This window comes from Salmo trutta, chromosome 13 (genome assembly GCF_901001165.1).
Source record: "Salmo trutta chromosome 13, fSalTru1.1, whole genome shotgun sequence".
Classification (NCBI taxonomy): Eukaryota; Metazoa; Chordata; class Actinopteri; order Salmoniformes; family Salmonidae; genus Salmo; species Salmo trutta.
Window position 1 is genome coordinate 83,987,553 of NC_042969.1, and position 17,678 is coordinate 84,005,230.

General features: G+C 43.1%; 1 protein-coding gene across 3 annotated transcripts in view; it reads right to left on the minus strand.

The window, feature by feature from the left end:
* LOC115206628 (voltage-gated potassium channel subunit beta-1) overlaps positions 1-17,678 on the minus strand; it is a 140,481-nt gene that overhangs the window by 57,656 nt on the left and 65,147 nt on the right. For all 3 annotated transcript variants that reach the window (XM_029773793.1, XM_029773792.1, XM_029773791.1), the window contains one exon: positions 11,074-11,117. In XM_029773793.1, the coding sequence (XP_029629653.1) occupies positions 11,074-11,117 (44 nt within the window). The remainder of the gene's footprint in view (positions 1-11,073; positions 11,118-17,678) is intronic.

Genomic DNA, 17,678 nt, shown 5'->3' on the forward strand with positions numbered 1-17,678 from the left:
TAATCTCCTAACAAACAATCTCAATATCAAGCATTTAAATTGCACAACAATTCCATGTGAATCTGATAACTAGAATGTGTGGACTTTCCCAGGTACAGTTTATGTCGTCCTGTCATCAGTCATAATGTCTCAGATGACAACCGAACTGACATCCATATTCATTAAGTTCCAACGCATATTTCCAACTGGTTCGATTACCGAAATATGGTTCCTTTCCGTCTCTTGTTTGATGTTCCCAGACTATGTTTAACAAAGGCTATTCAACAGTCCTTCAGTAGGGTCCGAGAGAGAGGGGAAGGGAGAAAGGTATTTATGGGGGGGGGGTCACAAACCTTACCCACAGGCCAACGTCATGACAACGGCTATATGGTCTGTCTCATTGACTGTCCCAAACCCTGATAAACCCTCCTCCACCTGAGATCAGGGAGACATAAGCGAAGGAGGAGAGAGGATTGGAGAGATCGAAGAAGAGGAGATGAGAGGTGATATGAAAATAAAAGGATATTCAGAAAGTGCTGAAGGATCAGATTACACTGATCAATTTCTCCCTGACTCACATTCTGTTGCCTCTTCCCTAGCCAATTAGCATGAAGGAAACACACACACACACACACACACACACAGACACTTAGTTTATATTCTCCCTCCTAGCCAATTAGCAAGGGAGAAAGCCAGTGTGGAACTTATCGACCGTACCGCAGAACAACCGTAAATCGAATGGCGGTCGAAGCGCTAACCCGTTTGGTAATTGTATATTTACAGCGGCAGTTAATTATAAGCAGTAAAAACGTCAAGAGGGACTTCTCACATTGAATCGTTCAATCTATCAACACTCTGTATCAGCAGAATTCAGGACTGCAGTGTAGTGTACCGAAAGCACAGATGGCCATGAACCAAGGACTGTAGCGTGCTGTACCGAGAGCACAGATGGCCATGAACCAAGGACTGTAGCGTGCTGTACCGAGAGCACAGATGGTCATGAACCAAGGACTGCAGCGTGCTGTACCAAGAGCACAGATGGCCATGAACCAAGGACTGCAGCGTGCTGTACCGAGAGCACAGATGGTCATGAACCAAGGACTGGAGTGTACTGTACCGAGAGCACAGATGGCCATGAACCAAGGACTGTAGCGTGCTGTACCGAAAGCACAGATGGTTATGAACCAAGCGCCATCTTATTTAATCACCTTATATCATTTACTCATTCAAGGGTTTTTCACATTTTTACTATTTTCTCCATTGTAGAATAATAGTTAAGACATCAACATTATGAAATTACACCTATGGAATCATGTAGTAACCAAAAAAGTGTTAAATTAATCTAAATATATCCACTCTTTTCCTTGATGACAGCTTTGCACACTCTTGGCATTCTCTCAACCAGCTTCACCTGGAATGCTTTTCCAACAGTCTTGAAGGAGTTCCACATATGCTGAGCACTTGTTGACTGCTTTTCCTTAGCTCTGTGGTCCAACTCTTCCCAAACCATCTCAATTGGTTTGAGGTTGGGTGATTGTGGAGGCCAGGTCATCTGATGCAGCACTCCATCACTCTCCTTCTTGGTCAAATAGCCCTTACACAGCCTGGAGCTGTGTTTTGGGTCATTGTCCTGTTGAAAAGGAAATGATAGTCCCACTAAGCGCAAACCAAATCTGATGGAGTATCGCTGCAGAATGCTGTGGCAGCCATGCTGGTTAAGTGTGCATTGAATTCTAAATAAATCCCAGATAGTGTCACCAGCAAACCACCCCCACACCATCACACCTCCTCCTCCATGCTTCACGGTGGGAACCACACATGCGGAGATCATACGTTCATCTACTCGACGTCTCACAAAGACATGGCGGTTGGAACCAAAAATGTAAAATGTGGACTCATCAGACCAAAGGAAAGCTTTCCACCGGTCTAAAGTCCATTACTTGTATTTCTTGGACCAACCAAGTCTCTTCTTATTATTGGTGTCCTTTAGTAGTGTTTTTTTTTAAAGCAATTTGACCATGAATGCTTGATTCACGCAGTCTCTGAACAGTGGTTGTTGAGATGTGTCTGTTACTTGAACTCTGTGAAGCATTTATTTGGGCTGCAATCTGAGATGCGGTAAATTGGCAATTTCTGAGGGTGGTAACTCTAATGAACAAATCCTCTGCAGCAGAGGTAACTCTGGGTCTTCCTTTCCTATGGCGGTCCTCATGAGAGCCAGCTCCATCATAGCACTTGATGGTTTTTGCGACAACACTTGAAGAAACTTACAAAGTTCTTGAAATGTTCCATATTGACTGACCTTCATGTCTTAAAGTAATGAGACTGTCGTTTCTCTTTGCTTATTTGAGCTGTTCTTGCCATAAAATGGACATGGTCTTTTGCCAAATAGGGCTATCTTCAGTATATCCCCCCCTACCTTGTCATAACAAAACTGATTGGCTCAAATGCATTAAGAAGGAAAGAAATTCCACAAATTAACTTTTAACAAGGCACACCTGTTAATTGAAATGCATTCCTAGTGATAACCTCGTGAAGCTGGTTGAGAGAATACCAAGAGCGTACAAAGCTGTCATCAAGGAAAAGGGTGGCTACCTTGAAGAATCTCAAATATAAAATATTTTTTGATTTGTTTAACACTGTTTAGGTTACTACATTATTCCATATGTGTTATTTCATAGTTTTGATGTCTTCACTATTATTCTACAGTGTAGAAAATAGTAAAAATAAAGAAAAACCCTTGAATGAGTAGGTTTTCTAAAACTTTTGACCGGTAGTGTACATATGTATTTTATTTAACAGTTATCTGCAAGTCAGTTAAGAACAAATTCTTATTTACATTGACGGCCTACCAAAAGGTGAAAGGCCTGCTATGGGGACGGAGGCTGGGATTAAAAAAAATTAAATACAATATAAATATAGGACAAAACACACATCACGACAAGAGAGGCAACACAACACTACATTAAGAGAGACCTAAGGCAACAACATATTATGGCAGCAACACATGACAACACAGCATAGTAGCAACACAACATAACAACAACATGGTAGAAACACAACATGACAACAACATGGTAGCAACACAACATGGCAGCAGCACAAAACATGGTACAAACATTATTGGGCACAGACAACAGCACAAAGGGCAAGAAGGTAGAGAAAACAATACATCACGTGAAGCAGCCACAACTGTCAGTAAGAGTGTCCATGATTGAGTCTTTGAATGAAGAGATGGAGATAAAACTGTCCAATTTGAGTGATTTTTGCAGCTCGTTTCAGTTGCTAGCTGCAGCAAACGGAAAAGAGGAGTGACCTAGGGATGTGTGTGCTTAGGGGACCTTTAACAGAATGTGACTGGCAGAACGGGTGTTGTATGTGGAGGATGAGGGCGGCAGTAGATATCTCAGATAGGGGGGAGTGAGGCCTAAGAGGGTTTTATAAATGAGTATCAACCAGTGGGTCTTGTGACGGGTATACAGAGATGACCAGTTTACAGAGGAGTATAGAGTGCAGTGATGTTTCCTATAGGGAGCATTGGTGGCAAATCTGATGTCCGAATGGTAAAGAACATCTAGCCACTCGAGAGCACCCTTTCTTGCCAATCTATAAATTACATCTCCGTAATCTAGCATGGGTAGGATGGTCATGGGGTTAGTTGAAAGGGGTTAGTTTGGCAGCTGGGGTGAAAGAGGAGCAATTCCGATAGAGGAAACCAAGTCTAGATTTAACCTTAGCCTGCAGCTTTGATATATTCTGAGAGAAGGACAGTGTACCGTCTAGCCAAACTCCAAAGTACTTGTATGAGGTGACTACCTCAAGCTCTAAACCCTCACAGGTAATAGTCACAGCGGTGGGGAGAGGGGAATTCTTCTTACCAAACCACATTACCTTTGTTCTGGAGGTGTTCCAAACAAGGTTAAGGGCAGAGAAAGTTTGTTGGACACTAAGAAAGCTTTGTTTTAGAGCATTTAATACAAAATCCGGGGAGGAGCCAGCTGAGTATAAGACTGTATCATCTGCATGTAAATGGATGAGATAGCTGAGCTATGTGGTTGATGTAAGTTTAGAAGAGTGTGGGGCCTAGGATCGAGCCTTGGTGACTCCTTTGGTGACAGGCAGTGGCTGAGACAGCAGATGTTCTGACTTTATACACTGCACTCTTTGAGAGAGGTAGTTAGCAAACTAGGCCGAAGACCCATCAGAGACATCAATATCCCTTAGCCGGCCCACAAGAATGGAATGGTCTATAGACATCAAGAAAGCCAGTCAGTTGATTGTTGACAAGTTCTTTCAACACTTTTGATAAACAGGGCAAAAACTAAATTGGACAAAAACAGTTAGGATCAGCTTGATCTCCCCCTTTAAATAAAGGATGCACCGTGGCTGCCTTCCAAGCAATGGGAACCTCCCCAGAGAGGAGAGACAGGTTAAAAAGGTCATAGACAGGCTTGGCGATGATAGAGGAAGCAACCTTAAAGAAGAAGGGTCTTAACCATCTGACCCAGATGTTTTTTTGCGGTCAAGTTTAAGGAGCTCCTTTAGCACCTTGGACTCATAGACATGGAATCACTGGCCACTTTAAATATTGTACACTAGTCACTTTAATAATGTTTGCATACTGCTTTACTCATCTCATATGTATATACTGTATTCTATCTACTGTATTTAGTCAATGCCACTCTGACATTGCTCGATCTAATATTTATATGTTTCTAATTACATTATTTTACTTTTAGATTTGTATGTATTGTTGTGAATTGTTAAATACTACTGCACTGTTGGAGCTAGGAACACAAGCATTTCACTACACTCGTATTAATTTCTGCAAAACATGTGTATGTGAGCACTAAAATTTGATTTGATTTGATTTGAAGTACAATAACAATATAGCTACTGTAGTAGGTAAAAACTGTGTGCTGGAAACCTTGATAGAGCATGGATGGAACAAGCATTGTGGTGCCCATGTGAATTTCCTTTAATTTTGGGTTTCAAATCAATGCCTAATCTCACTTAAAACTTTGTATTTTGTTTTTCATTTTCATGTAAGGTGATTATACAACATTAGTTTGGCAAGATGGCGAGAGTTTGGCAAGATGGCGCTGACAGAGATGGTCGCCTCACTTCAAGTTCTTAGGAAACTATGCAGTATTTAGTTTTTTTATGTTTTATTTCTTACATTGTTACCCCAGGAAATCTTAAGTCTTATTACATACAGCCGCGAAGAACTAATGGATATAAGGGCGACGTCAACTTACGACCAGGAATGCGACTTTCCCGAAGTGGATCCTCTGTTTGGACCACCACCCAGGACAATGGATCTAATTCCAGAAGCCGACCCAAAACAACGGCGCCCGCAGAAGGGGAAGACGGAGCGGCCTCCTGGTCAGGCTCCTTAGACGTGCACGAGTATACTACTACGATACTACAAGTATACTACGAGTATACTACTCACCAATGTCACCAATGTCTTGACAACAAGGTAGATGAAATTCGAACAAGGATTGCCTTTCAGAGAGACATCAGAGATTGTAGCATTCCCTGTTTCACAGAAACATTGCTGTCTCGGGATACGTTGTCAGAATCGTTTCAGCCACCGGGGTTCTCCATGCATCTCGGTGACAGAGATAAACACCTCTCTGGGAAGAAGAAGGGCGGGGCTTCATGATTAACAACTCATGGGGGCAGCAGGTAGCCTAGTGGTTAGAGCATTGGGCCAGTAACCGAAAGGTTGCTAGATCAAATCCCTGAGCTGACAAGGTGAAAACCTGTCGTTCTGCTACTGAACAAGGCAGTTAACCCACTGTTTGTAGGCCGTCATTATCAATAAGAATTTGTTCTTAACTGGCTTGCATAGTTTAAAAAAATAACAACATACAGGAACTCAAGTCCTTCTGCTCACCTGACCTTGAATTGATTACAATCAATTGCTGGCCATTTTACATCCCAAGAGAATTCTCGTCAGTAATAGTCACAGCTGTGAACATTCCCCCTCAAGCAGACACCAAGATGGCGCTTAAGGTACTTCACTAGACTCTATGTAAACTGGAAATTATATATGCTGAGGCTGCATTTATTGTAGCTGGGGATTTTAACAAAGCAAATTTGAGAACAAGGCTACCTAAATTCTATCATATTGATTGCATTACGCCCAGGGGAAATACACTCGATCACCGCTACTCTAACTTCTGCGATGCATAAAAAGCCCTCCCCGCCCTCCCTTCGGCAAATCCGACCACGACGCCATCTTGCTCCTACCGTCTTATAGGCAGTAACTCAAAAAGGATGTACCAGTGACTAGAACCATTCAATGCTGGTCTGACCAATCGGAATCCACGCTTCAAGATTGTTTTGATCACACGGACTGGAATATGTTCCGGTCAGCCTCAGAGAACAACATCGACCTATAAGCTCACTCGGGGAGTGAGTTTATAAAGAAGTACATTGGAGATGTTGTACCCACTGTGACTATTAAAACCTACCCTAACCAAAAACCGTGGATGGATGGCAGCATTCACGCAAAACTGAAAGTGCGAAAGAGATCTGGTAATATGGCTGAATATAAACAGTGTAGTTATTCCCTCCGCAAGGCAATCAAACAAGCGAAATGCCGATACAGAGACAGTTATAGCACAAGAAATTAGCTTTTTTTTCAAAAACTAGGACATTTCTAAGTGACCCCAAACTTTTGAACGGTAGTGTACATTCATCAGATATAGTTAACTGTGTAAATACAATTCAGAGTTGGCCACAATGGCTCTTGACAAGCTACAGGTTTATGCAGGCTTTTTTATTCAAGCCCAGTTTCTATCACACCTGATTCTACTATTCATGGTCTCCATGAACAGCTGAGTAGTAGAATCAAGTCTGGTAGCACTGGGGTTGAACAAGAAAGCCTGCATCAGCCTATGGATCGTCAAGAGCCATTTTGATACAAACACTGCAACAAATGACAAACTGCTGAGAAACACCTGCAAAATACAAAGTCATGAGGCAATTACAAAACTCTTCAAAGAAATGATAGGCATATTTACAAATCTGAAATTGGATATGTGCTCTAAACCCTTGAATACAAAACTTCAGCTACAAATGTCCTAAGTAATGCTTTACACAGCTTTCCTACTGCAGTAAAAGAGCACACATGTCCTCATGTATAAATGGCAGTGTAAATATGAACACAGGTGGGAGAATTCAGAGATTTGGAAACAGAACGATACGTTTTTAAGTATTGATTGTTTGTGATGTACCATGTTTACTGCGTGCGTTTGAATTGGCATAAGTCGTTTGTCAGTTCCACATGGGCCAACTTCCATTTCCCTGTGACAGGCGCATGCCCACAATCTGCTACTCTTCCATAAAAGCACTGTGTCCCTAGGCAGTACCGTAAGGATGGCCGTAAATCTCACGGATGAGGGCAACGACCTCTTCCTGAAGAGTCTGAGAGCTGGTCACTCCTCCGTTCTAGCAAGACACACGCAGTAGTACACACTACCACACTGATTGCCACTTGCCTGCCACTCCTTGAACCCAAAGGCTCTTTGAAGAGCCCCCTAAGAAATTAAAATATGTGTGTGTGTTGCTAAGGGGCTGTCAAAACTATAAACAAAATAACTGTGGAAATGTATTCTCCGGGAGGCAAACCCACAGTTGTCAGAAACACAGGCGGTACCTCTAACCATTACACTACCAACTGTGTTGATAAAACCCTGATGTCAACATCATCCATTTAAATGGACAGTCTTGAAGTGTTTGTTCAAAAACGATTTTGTTTGTTTATTTCTCTTGCTTGGTTGTAGCGTAGCTAACTGCAATGTTTTTCCTGTCCGAAATATAGCTACCTCGTCTTACCTTAGTTTGGTCTGTGCAGTGCAAATGAACGTGAGCAGCGTGGCAGTTTCCCAAAGTTTGGTGGTTTTAAAGTTAAAGTAATTAATGTTAACGAGCTGTGTTTTTAATATATATTGCGGTAAAATGAACTGACCATGTACATTACCTAACGTTACAGTTTTACGTTGTCTAACGTTACCTAGATAGTTAACGTTAACTAGATATCGTAGCAGCCAAGGACGTTCGCTATCTAATTTGTGCATGTTTGTGCTCGATTACACGCATGTCCCTAGATCAGCAGTTTACACATGATCACTTCAACCTTCTATGAAAAACATTACTTGGCAAAATGTAGATAGGTAGCTTTCCTTGTTTGTTGGTTAGATACCTAGTCAACGTTAGCTCTCATCTGACTGGTATAATGTTACGTTAGTTAAGTAGTTATCTAGCTAAAATAGCACATTTATTGGCGAGCTACCTTTATTTGCCTGTTCGTTAGCTAGATAGCTTTCTGCTGACTGGTGTTAGCTAGCTACAGAGGCTAGCTGCTGGACTTTGTACAAGCAAGCTAACGTTAGCTAGGTAACGTTAGCTAGTTAGCTACCTAGCTAATCAAAATATCTGCATGCGTTTTTATTGATTAGCATGCTTGAACACAACCACATAGCTAGCTAAATACAGTAATCTAGGTTTGTTCCATACACTTCTCATGACTGGCAGCATGGTGCAAGCAGCTGTGTTGTTGCCTAGCAACTGACCTGGTGTTATAACACCTAGATTCGGCAGAAAATACGTTAGCATTGCCAGAAATGTTACAAAAAGGTAGCACATCATTGGTTCTTAAAGGTAAAAAATGAGCATGTGAGTGCCTTAAATTATAAATCTAATCAAAACTGTTGTGAGATTGATAGTAAGAGTATGACTGTGTGTGAGTTTGATAGTAAAGAGTATGACTGTGTGTGTTTTTAATAGTAAAGATTATGACTGTGTGTGTTTTTAATAGTAAAGAGTATGACTGTGTGTATATTATGTTGGTAGCATTGTTGCATGACAGACTGTGGTTAAAACCTAACTGTTGTATAATTGTCACTCTGCGTGACCTGACATCTTATTAGGGTGTTGAGGCAACCTGTTCACTAATGCTCAGTGGCAGGAGGACTCAAAGACACGCACGCACACACACACACGCACACACACACACACACACACAAATACACACACACACACACACACACACACACACACACACACACACACACACACACACACACACACACACACACACACACACACACACACACACACACACACACACACACACACACACAATCTCCACCTGCCTAAATACACATTTTGGCATTGCTTCCTAACAGAGACCCAGTTTGGCACCCTTTCCCCCTTGTCCTACCCCCTGTCCTCCTGCCTTGCTGTCCCATCTCAGGCAGTATATGTCACGCAAACGCAGCCCAGGGCACAATGGCACAGTGGGAAGTGTGTGTCTGTGTGTGTGTGGCACAGTGGGAGGCTGCCAGGTGGAATGAGACTGACCTTATCTTTGCAACGACAGACCACCTGACCAGTCTGACTCAGACACCAATCCCTCCTTACTCCCACTCCAAGTAACCTTGTCCTGTCAGACCAGCCACCACTGATAAACTCTACCTCATCTCTCTCTCTCTCTCCCTCCATCCCTCTCTCTACAACTCTCTCTCTCTCTCTCTCTCTAACTCCATCTCTCTCTCTCTCTCTCTCTCTCTCTCTCTCTCTCTCTCTCTCTACCTCATCTCTCTCTCTCTCTTGCTCTCTCTACCTCCATCTCTCTCACTTTCTATCTTTCTTTCTCTCCCTCCATCCATCTCTCTCTCTCTCTCTACCTCCATCTCTCTCTCGCTACCTCCATCTCTCTCACTTTCTATCTTTCTCTCTCTCTCTCTATCTCTCTACCTCCATCTCTCTCTCTCACTCTCTCTCTTTCTCTCTCTCTCTATCACCATCTCTCTCACTTTCTACCTCCATCTCTCTCTCTCTCTCTCTACCTCCATCTCTCTCACTTTCTATCTCTCTCTCGCTCTACCTCCATCTCTCTCACTTTCTTCCTCTATCTCTCTCATTTTCTATCTCTCTCTCTCTCTCGCTACTTGACCAACCTGATTTAATCTATCCCACCCCTCTCATCCTTTCTCTGAGACCCTACACATTCAATTGCTACATATCCAAAATGCACACACATAACAGTCCCAGTTAGTGTGTGTGTGTGTGTGTGTGTCTACTTCTGTGTGTTTATTTGTGTCTGAGTGTGTGATTCGGTGTGTGTGTGTGTGTGTGTGTTTATAACCCATCAAAGCTAGTGGGTGTAAGAAGGGCGACTGGCGGCAGGTATCTTATGTTTAAATGAAGAAGAGAAGCCATGGCAACACAGACAAGTGCCAAATGACGGATGATTAACATTCTCAGTGTGTGTGTGTGTCTGTGGTTTGAGTGGGAGTTTGTGTTTTATAACTGTGTGTGTCTGTGGTTTGAGTGGGAGTTTGTGTTTTATAACTGTGTGTGTGGGAGGGTGTGATTCAGACAGACAGACAGACAGACAGACAGACAGACAGACAGACAGACAGACAGACAGACAGACAGACAGACAGACAGACAGACAGACAGACAGACAGACAGACAGACAGACACACACACACACACACACACACACACACACACACAGTCCCAGTGGTGTATGATTCCTGAAATGTAAATGCTGCCTGGAATGTTCTGCCTTCACTTCTTAAACAGCACCGCTTGCTCTTCCACCTCTTCCGTCTATGAGATGGGCCCACAAGGTGTAAGATGAAGTTGCACTTGGACACTGATCTAAGACCAGTTTTATATTCCCCCCATTGTGGCTAAAAGTATAATATGTGGAAGGTAAGCTGATTCTAGATCTGTGCCAAAGTACAAATCCTACTCAGCGCAAGTGATGCAGTCAGGTCACCTGTGATACAAGTCAGTATTCGAACCGCCATCCATCTCTGAGGACGACGGGAGTTGACGTGGAAGGTTGCAAGTTTGAATCCACGATAGAAAGTTGCTTTTGAGATTTTGGTTTTAAGCCTATCCCAAACCTTAACAACGCAGAGTTAATACCTAAACTTAACCTTAAACACTTTAAAATTTGACGTTCGCAACAACATCAACATTTGAAGTTTGAGAAACATGGATGAAGGTCTATAATTCTGATGAGAGCTAGTTGAGTGATGGTTTGTAAAAGGTGAATGTACTTACCCAGTCCCAAACACGACACTCTGAGTCCCGACTTTCCCAGGTTCCTGAGGAGAGAAACATACAGCTGTTACTTGATGTTGTTAATGAATCAACTCAGATCAAGACAGTAGGGCAGCTGGGCTAAGCTTGGTGTGTGTGTGTGTGTGTGTGTGTGTGTGTGTGTGTGTGTGTGTCTGTGTGCAGTGATGGTTAAGTGCAATTACAGTGAAGTGACCTCAATAACCCCCACTAACCCCCAGTGACCACGCTAACTCCCAGTGACCCCACTAACCCCCAGTGACCACGCTAACCCCCAGTGACCTCACTAACCCCCAGTGACCCCACTAACCCCCAGTGACCACGCTAACCCCCAGTAACCCCAGTAACCCCCAGTGACCTCACTAACCCCCAGTGACCCCACTAACCCCCAGTGACCACGCTAACCCCCAGTAACCCCACTAACCCCCAGTGACCTCACTAACCCCCAGTGACCTCACTAACCCCCAGTGACCTCACTAACCCCCAGTGACCACGCTAACCCCCAGTGACCCCGCTAACCCCCAGTGACCACGCTAACCCCCAGTGACCCCACTAACTCCCAGTGACCACGCTAACCCCCAGTGACCTCACTAACCCCCAGTAACCTCACTAACCCCCAGTAACCTCACTAACCCCCAGTGACCACGCTAACCCCCAGTGACCACGCTAAACCCCAGTAATCTCACTAACCCCCAGTAACCTCACTAACCCCCAGTGACCACGCTAACCCCCAGTGACCACGCTAACCCCCAGTAACCTCACTAACCCCCAGTAACCTCACTAACCCCCAGTAACCTCACTAACCCCCAGTGACCACGCTAACCCCCAGTGACCACGCTAACCCCCAGTAACCTCACTAACCCCCAGTAACCTCACTAACCCCCAGTAACCTCACTAACCCCCAGTAACCTCACTAACCCCCAGTAACCTCACTAACCTCCGGACGACAGTGTTAATAGTTAATCAGATACACAGCTCTGATATTTTACTCACACACACACACGCCCATGTACTCCTGAGACAGACAGACAGAGTTAGACCTCAGACACATTACTAATTCTGAATGAGACAGACGGACAGACAGACAGACAGACAGACAGACAGACAGACAGACAGACAGACAGACAGACAGACAGACAGACAGACAGACAGAGTTAGACCTCAAACACACTATTAATCCTGAGTCAGACAGACAGAGACAGACAGAGTTAGCCCTCAGACGCATAGTTAATCCTGAGTCAGACAGAGTTAGACCTAATGATTTCTCCTCTCAAACCTCTGACTCTTTATCCAACTCTTTAATGACATTGTTATTTCATTCAAACAGATCTAGCTAAATGAAAGTATGTGTACATTCGGAAACAAGTAAACAAGCTTAAGTTCACTTCAGATGAGTACACAGGACAGAGAGGTGGAGGGAGGATGGGAGGTCATTGGCTCTATAGTGATGTCATAATGCCATTAAGCACACACAGGTGTGACAGGGGAACACGGCTGATACCGTACACACTGTTGGACCCTCTCCCCTGGCAGTGAGAGGCGTGTTTAGGTAGGTGTAGCCAAGCGTGTGTGTGTTTGTGTGTGCATGTGTGACCAAGAGGCAGCTGGTTAATGGCAGTAGAATCAGCCATACTTTGATAAGTTCCTTAACAGCAAGAGCCAGGGAAACAGAGTGTCTGTCTGTCTGTCTGTCTGTCTGTCTGTCTGTCTGTCTGTTCATCTGGCCAACAGGAAGTTATGTCCTTGCCTCAGTTTGTGTGTCTCTTCTCTGGTTTTGTGTCATCTTGTGTAATGGCCAGCCGGATGATGCTGAGTGTTCCTGACGTTCTGTGACATTGCCCATCAGACAGATGAAATAAAATCTCACCGTTTTAAACCCACCCCAACCAAACACAGACCTGTAGAACCCACCTGTGACCAATAACAGAGCAGTAGAAACCTGCCATGACCAATCACTGACTGGTGGAGTCAATCAGGTCTCAGTTCTGGTCTCAGACTTGTCATGTCAACTTCCTGACAAGCCGTATCCACTGGGTTGACAGGTGAATGACACATGACTAAATAGAAAATAACAAGCATGCCCAGACACATACTACAGTCGTGGCCAAACGTTTTGAGAATGACTCAAATATTAATTTTCACAAAGTTTGCTGCTTCAGTGTCTTTAGATATTTTTTGTCAGATGTTACTATGGAATACTGAAGTATAAATACAAGCATTTCATAAATGTCAAAGGCTTTTATTGACAATTACATGAAGTGTTTAAACCACTGGTTTAAACACTGTTTCCCATGCTTGTTCAATGAACCAGAAACAACTAATGAACATGCACCTGTGGAACGGTCATTAAGACACTAATAGCCGGTAGGCAATTAAGGTCACAGTTATGAAAACTTAGGACACTAAAGAGGCCTTTCTACTGACTCTGAAAAACACCAAAAGAAAGATGCCCAGGGTGCCTGCTCATCTGCGTGAATGTGACTAAGGTATGCTGCAAGGAGGCATGAGGACTGCAGATGTGGCCAGGGCAATAAATTGCAATAAATTGTCCGTACTGTGAGACCCCTAAGACAACACTACAGGGAGACAGGATGGACAGATCGTCCTCGCAGTGGCAGACCACGTGTAACAACACATGCACAGGATCGGTATATCCGAACATCACACCTGCGGGACAGGTCCAGGATGGCAACAACTGCCCGAGTTACACCAGGAACGCACAATCCCTCCATCAATGCTCAGACTGTCAGCAATAGGCTGAGAGAGGCTGGACTGAGGGCTTGTAGGCCTGTTGTAAGGCAGGTCCTCACCAGACATCACCGGCAGCAACGTCACCTAAGGGCACAAACCCACCATCGCTGGACCAGACAGGACTGACAAAAAGTGCTCTTCACTGACGAATCGAGGTTTTGTCTCAACATGGGTGATGGTCGGATTTGCGTTTATCGTCGAAGGAATGAGCGTTACACCGAGGCCTGTACTCTGGAGCGGGATTGATTTGGAGGTGGAGGGTCTCAACGCTGTGTGTTACAGGGAAGACATCCTCCACCCTCATGTGGTACCCTTCCTGCAGGCCCATCCTGGCATGACCCTCCAGCATGACAATGCCACCAGCCATACTGCTTGTTCTCTGCATGATTTCCTGCAAGACAGGAATGTAAGTGTTCTGCCATGGCCAGCGAAGAGCCCAGATCTCAATCCCATTGAGCACGTCTGGGACCTGTTGGATCGGAGGGTGAGGGCTAGGGCCATTCCCCACATAAATGTCCGGGAAATTGCAGGTGCCTTGGTGGAAGAGTAGGGTAACATCTCACAGAAAGAACTGGCAAATCTGGTCCATTCCATGAGGAGGAGATGCACTGCAGTGCTTAATGCAGCTGGTGGCCACACCAGATACTGACTGTTACTTTTGATTTTGACCCCCCCTTTGTTCAGGGACACATTATTCAATTTCTGTTAGTCACAAGTCTGTGGAACTTGTTCAGTTTATGTTTAAGTTTTTGAATCTTGCGATGTTCATTCAAATATTTACACATGTTAAGTTTGCTGAAAATAAACATAGTTGACAGTGAGAGGACGTTTCTTTTTTTGCTGAGTTTATATATTCATTGACAAAGCTAACAGACAGAATTCGATTCAGGAAACTAGGGTCTTGTCTCGCGTCCCTACTTCACAGGAGCACCATTTGAACTTAAAATGTGTTTTTTATCAAAATGCATTTTTTGGGGGCAGAACATGTGAACTTTCATATGCCTTAATAAAAATACGAATAACATTGTTAAATTGCGAGTCTAGTTGGTTTAGCCACGGAAAAAGTTAGCAACCTTCCCGCTAGCCATGATTGGGCTACACATGCCGAGAGATGAGTTTGGATTGGTCTGCCATGTAGCATGCTTCTGTCTATAATATGAGCTGGTCAATACATGTAGGTAATCCTTTCTATCACTGCTTTTTTTAATATATTTTTTTTATTTTACCTTTATTTAACTTGGAAAATCAGTTAAAAACAAATTCTTCTTTTCAATGACAGCCTAGGATCAGTGAGTTAACTGCCTTGTTCAGGGGCAGAACAACAGATTTGTACCTTGTCAGCTCAGGGATTCGATCTTGCAACCTTTCGGTTACTAGTCCAACACTCTAACCACTAGGCTATGTTATCACATAGTAGGACTGCATAAGTGTTGCTCTCCACTTTCTGGAGGACCGAGATTTGAAATCAGTGGAATTAGAGTATGAAAGTTAAGGAGATGGAGAAAATTCTGCCGTTTGATCGTAAATATGCAGAATGAGTTGAAAAGAGAACACAGATGGCTCCAGATTACATCTTCAAACTAAGGGCAACCATGGTATCCGTGGCAGAGAGGAAGAAGCGTCCATTCATGTTTCCATGTATACAGGTAAAATACTCTAGGTATATAAGGAATTAGGCACTTAATTTTTTTACCATTATTTTATTAACTGTTTATTAGGCTACTGTGCAGTCTACAATACATACTGTAGTAAACATGGGAAAGTGCTTAATTCCTTACATAAGGGAGAGCAGGCATTGTCTGTACTACCGAATGCAGGGCATGTGGGATACTGGTGTTAGTTCATAGTTGTGATGTTTTCACTATTATTCTACAATGTAGAAATTTGTCAAAATAAAAATCCTGGAATGAGTAGGTGTGTCCAAACTTTTGACTGGTACTTGCTTAATTAATTTGAATAATATTATGGTTTTTCTATTCCATGAAAAACGAAACCCTCAGGGTTTCGGTTAGGATGGAAAATATGGCAATGTAGAACATGACGGTTGGGAGTAGGCTACAGGTTTGAAAGATTCTAAATTGTTTGCCTTCACTAGACAACTTTGCGCCGATATTTCTGTAAATCAGTGATATTTATTCGTTATGGATCCATAACTAAAGCAACATTTCCATTTTGAAAGAGTATTTTTTTATCATTATTTTATTAACGATATGTGTTTATATGTTTATTAGGCTACTGTGCAGTCTACAATACATACTGTAGTTAACATGGGACTCTTTCAAAATGCAGATGTTGATTTAGTTATGGATCCATAACGAATTACTATGGGAATAAATATCACTAATTTACAGAAATATTGGAAAAAAGTTGTCTATTGAAGGCAAACAATTTAGAATCCTCCAATCCTGTAGCCTAGTCCCAACCGTCATATTTTCCATTCCATCCTAACGGAAACCCTGAGGGTTTCGTTTTTAGTTTTTCTCTAAATAGAAACACCATAATATTAATCAAATTAATTCATTCAAATTTCTTAAAATCAATCCCATATACTACGTTATTACAAAAAGGATTTACATCTCTAAACAAAAGACTCCACAATGCAAGTAACTTTTTCAATATAATATGTATGATGTCACTGCGACAACTGTCGATATGCACGCTTGTCTGAGTGTGCCAGTGTAACCGATGTGAAATGGCTAGTTAGTTAGCGGTGGTGCGCGCTAATAGCGTTTCAATCGGTGACGTCACTCGCTCTGAGACCTGAAGTGGTTGTTCCCCTTGCGTTGCAAGGGCCGCGGCTTTTGTGGCACGATGGGTAACGATGCTTCGTGGGTGTCAGTTGTTGATGTGTGCAAGGGTCCCTGGTTCGAGCCCAGGTTGGGGCGAAGCGAGGGACGGAACCTACACTGTTACACCAGAGCGCAGAATAATTGATGGATTTGCGAAAGCTCAACACTCGTTGAATATAGCTGGTGTCAGTAAATGTTGGCAAAAAAGCGTCATTAAATTGTTTCCAGCAGCACAGTTGCAATCACCAACTCTCTGGATAACATAAAAACAGCCTAACCAGCTCTGCTAGGGAGAGTAAAAATGGTCAGAGTGAGCTGTTCTGTCATTTTTGTCTGGAAGTAGCTAGCCAATGTTAGCCAGTTAGCTTGGGTGCTTGATCTGAGCGTCAGAACGCTCAGATCAACTCTACTTATCGACCAGTGTGCGCTCTGAATGCTCCAACAGCGAAACGCTCCGAGAGCAAAACGCTCTAAATTTATGAACAGCCAATCTGACAACGCTCTGAGTTTACGAGCACCCATAGCACACTCTGGCTTTCCAGATTAAATTTACAAACACACCCGTAGTTTAAGCCAGCCTTTAGTCTTGAAATCTTTGGTTGTTTACATGGCCTTACATGTGAATCCTTAAAGAGATGGGTGGGGCTAAAGCTTAAAAGGGTGTGAACAATGCTGAATGGGTGTAGACAAAGAAGAGCTCTCCAGTAGGTACCAAAATATTCAAGGGCCATTTTCTCAAAATTGAGGTTTCAAGTTTATCAAGATCATGATCATTAGAAAGCAAATTATCTCTTGACACATTGATGAAAATAGTAATGGCATCTAAACCTTCAAGCTGCATACTGGACCCAATTCCAACTAAACTACTGAAAGAGCTGCTTCCTGTGCTTGGCCCTCCTATGTTGAACATAATAAATGGCTCCCTGTCCACTGGATGTGTTCCAAACTTACTAAAAGTGGCAGTAAGCTCTCTTGAAAAAGCCAAACCTTGACCCAGAAAATATATTATAAATATATGTTCCTCTCAAAACATTTTTAAAAAGCTGT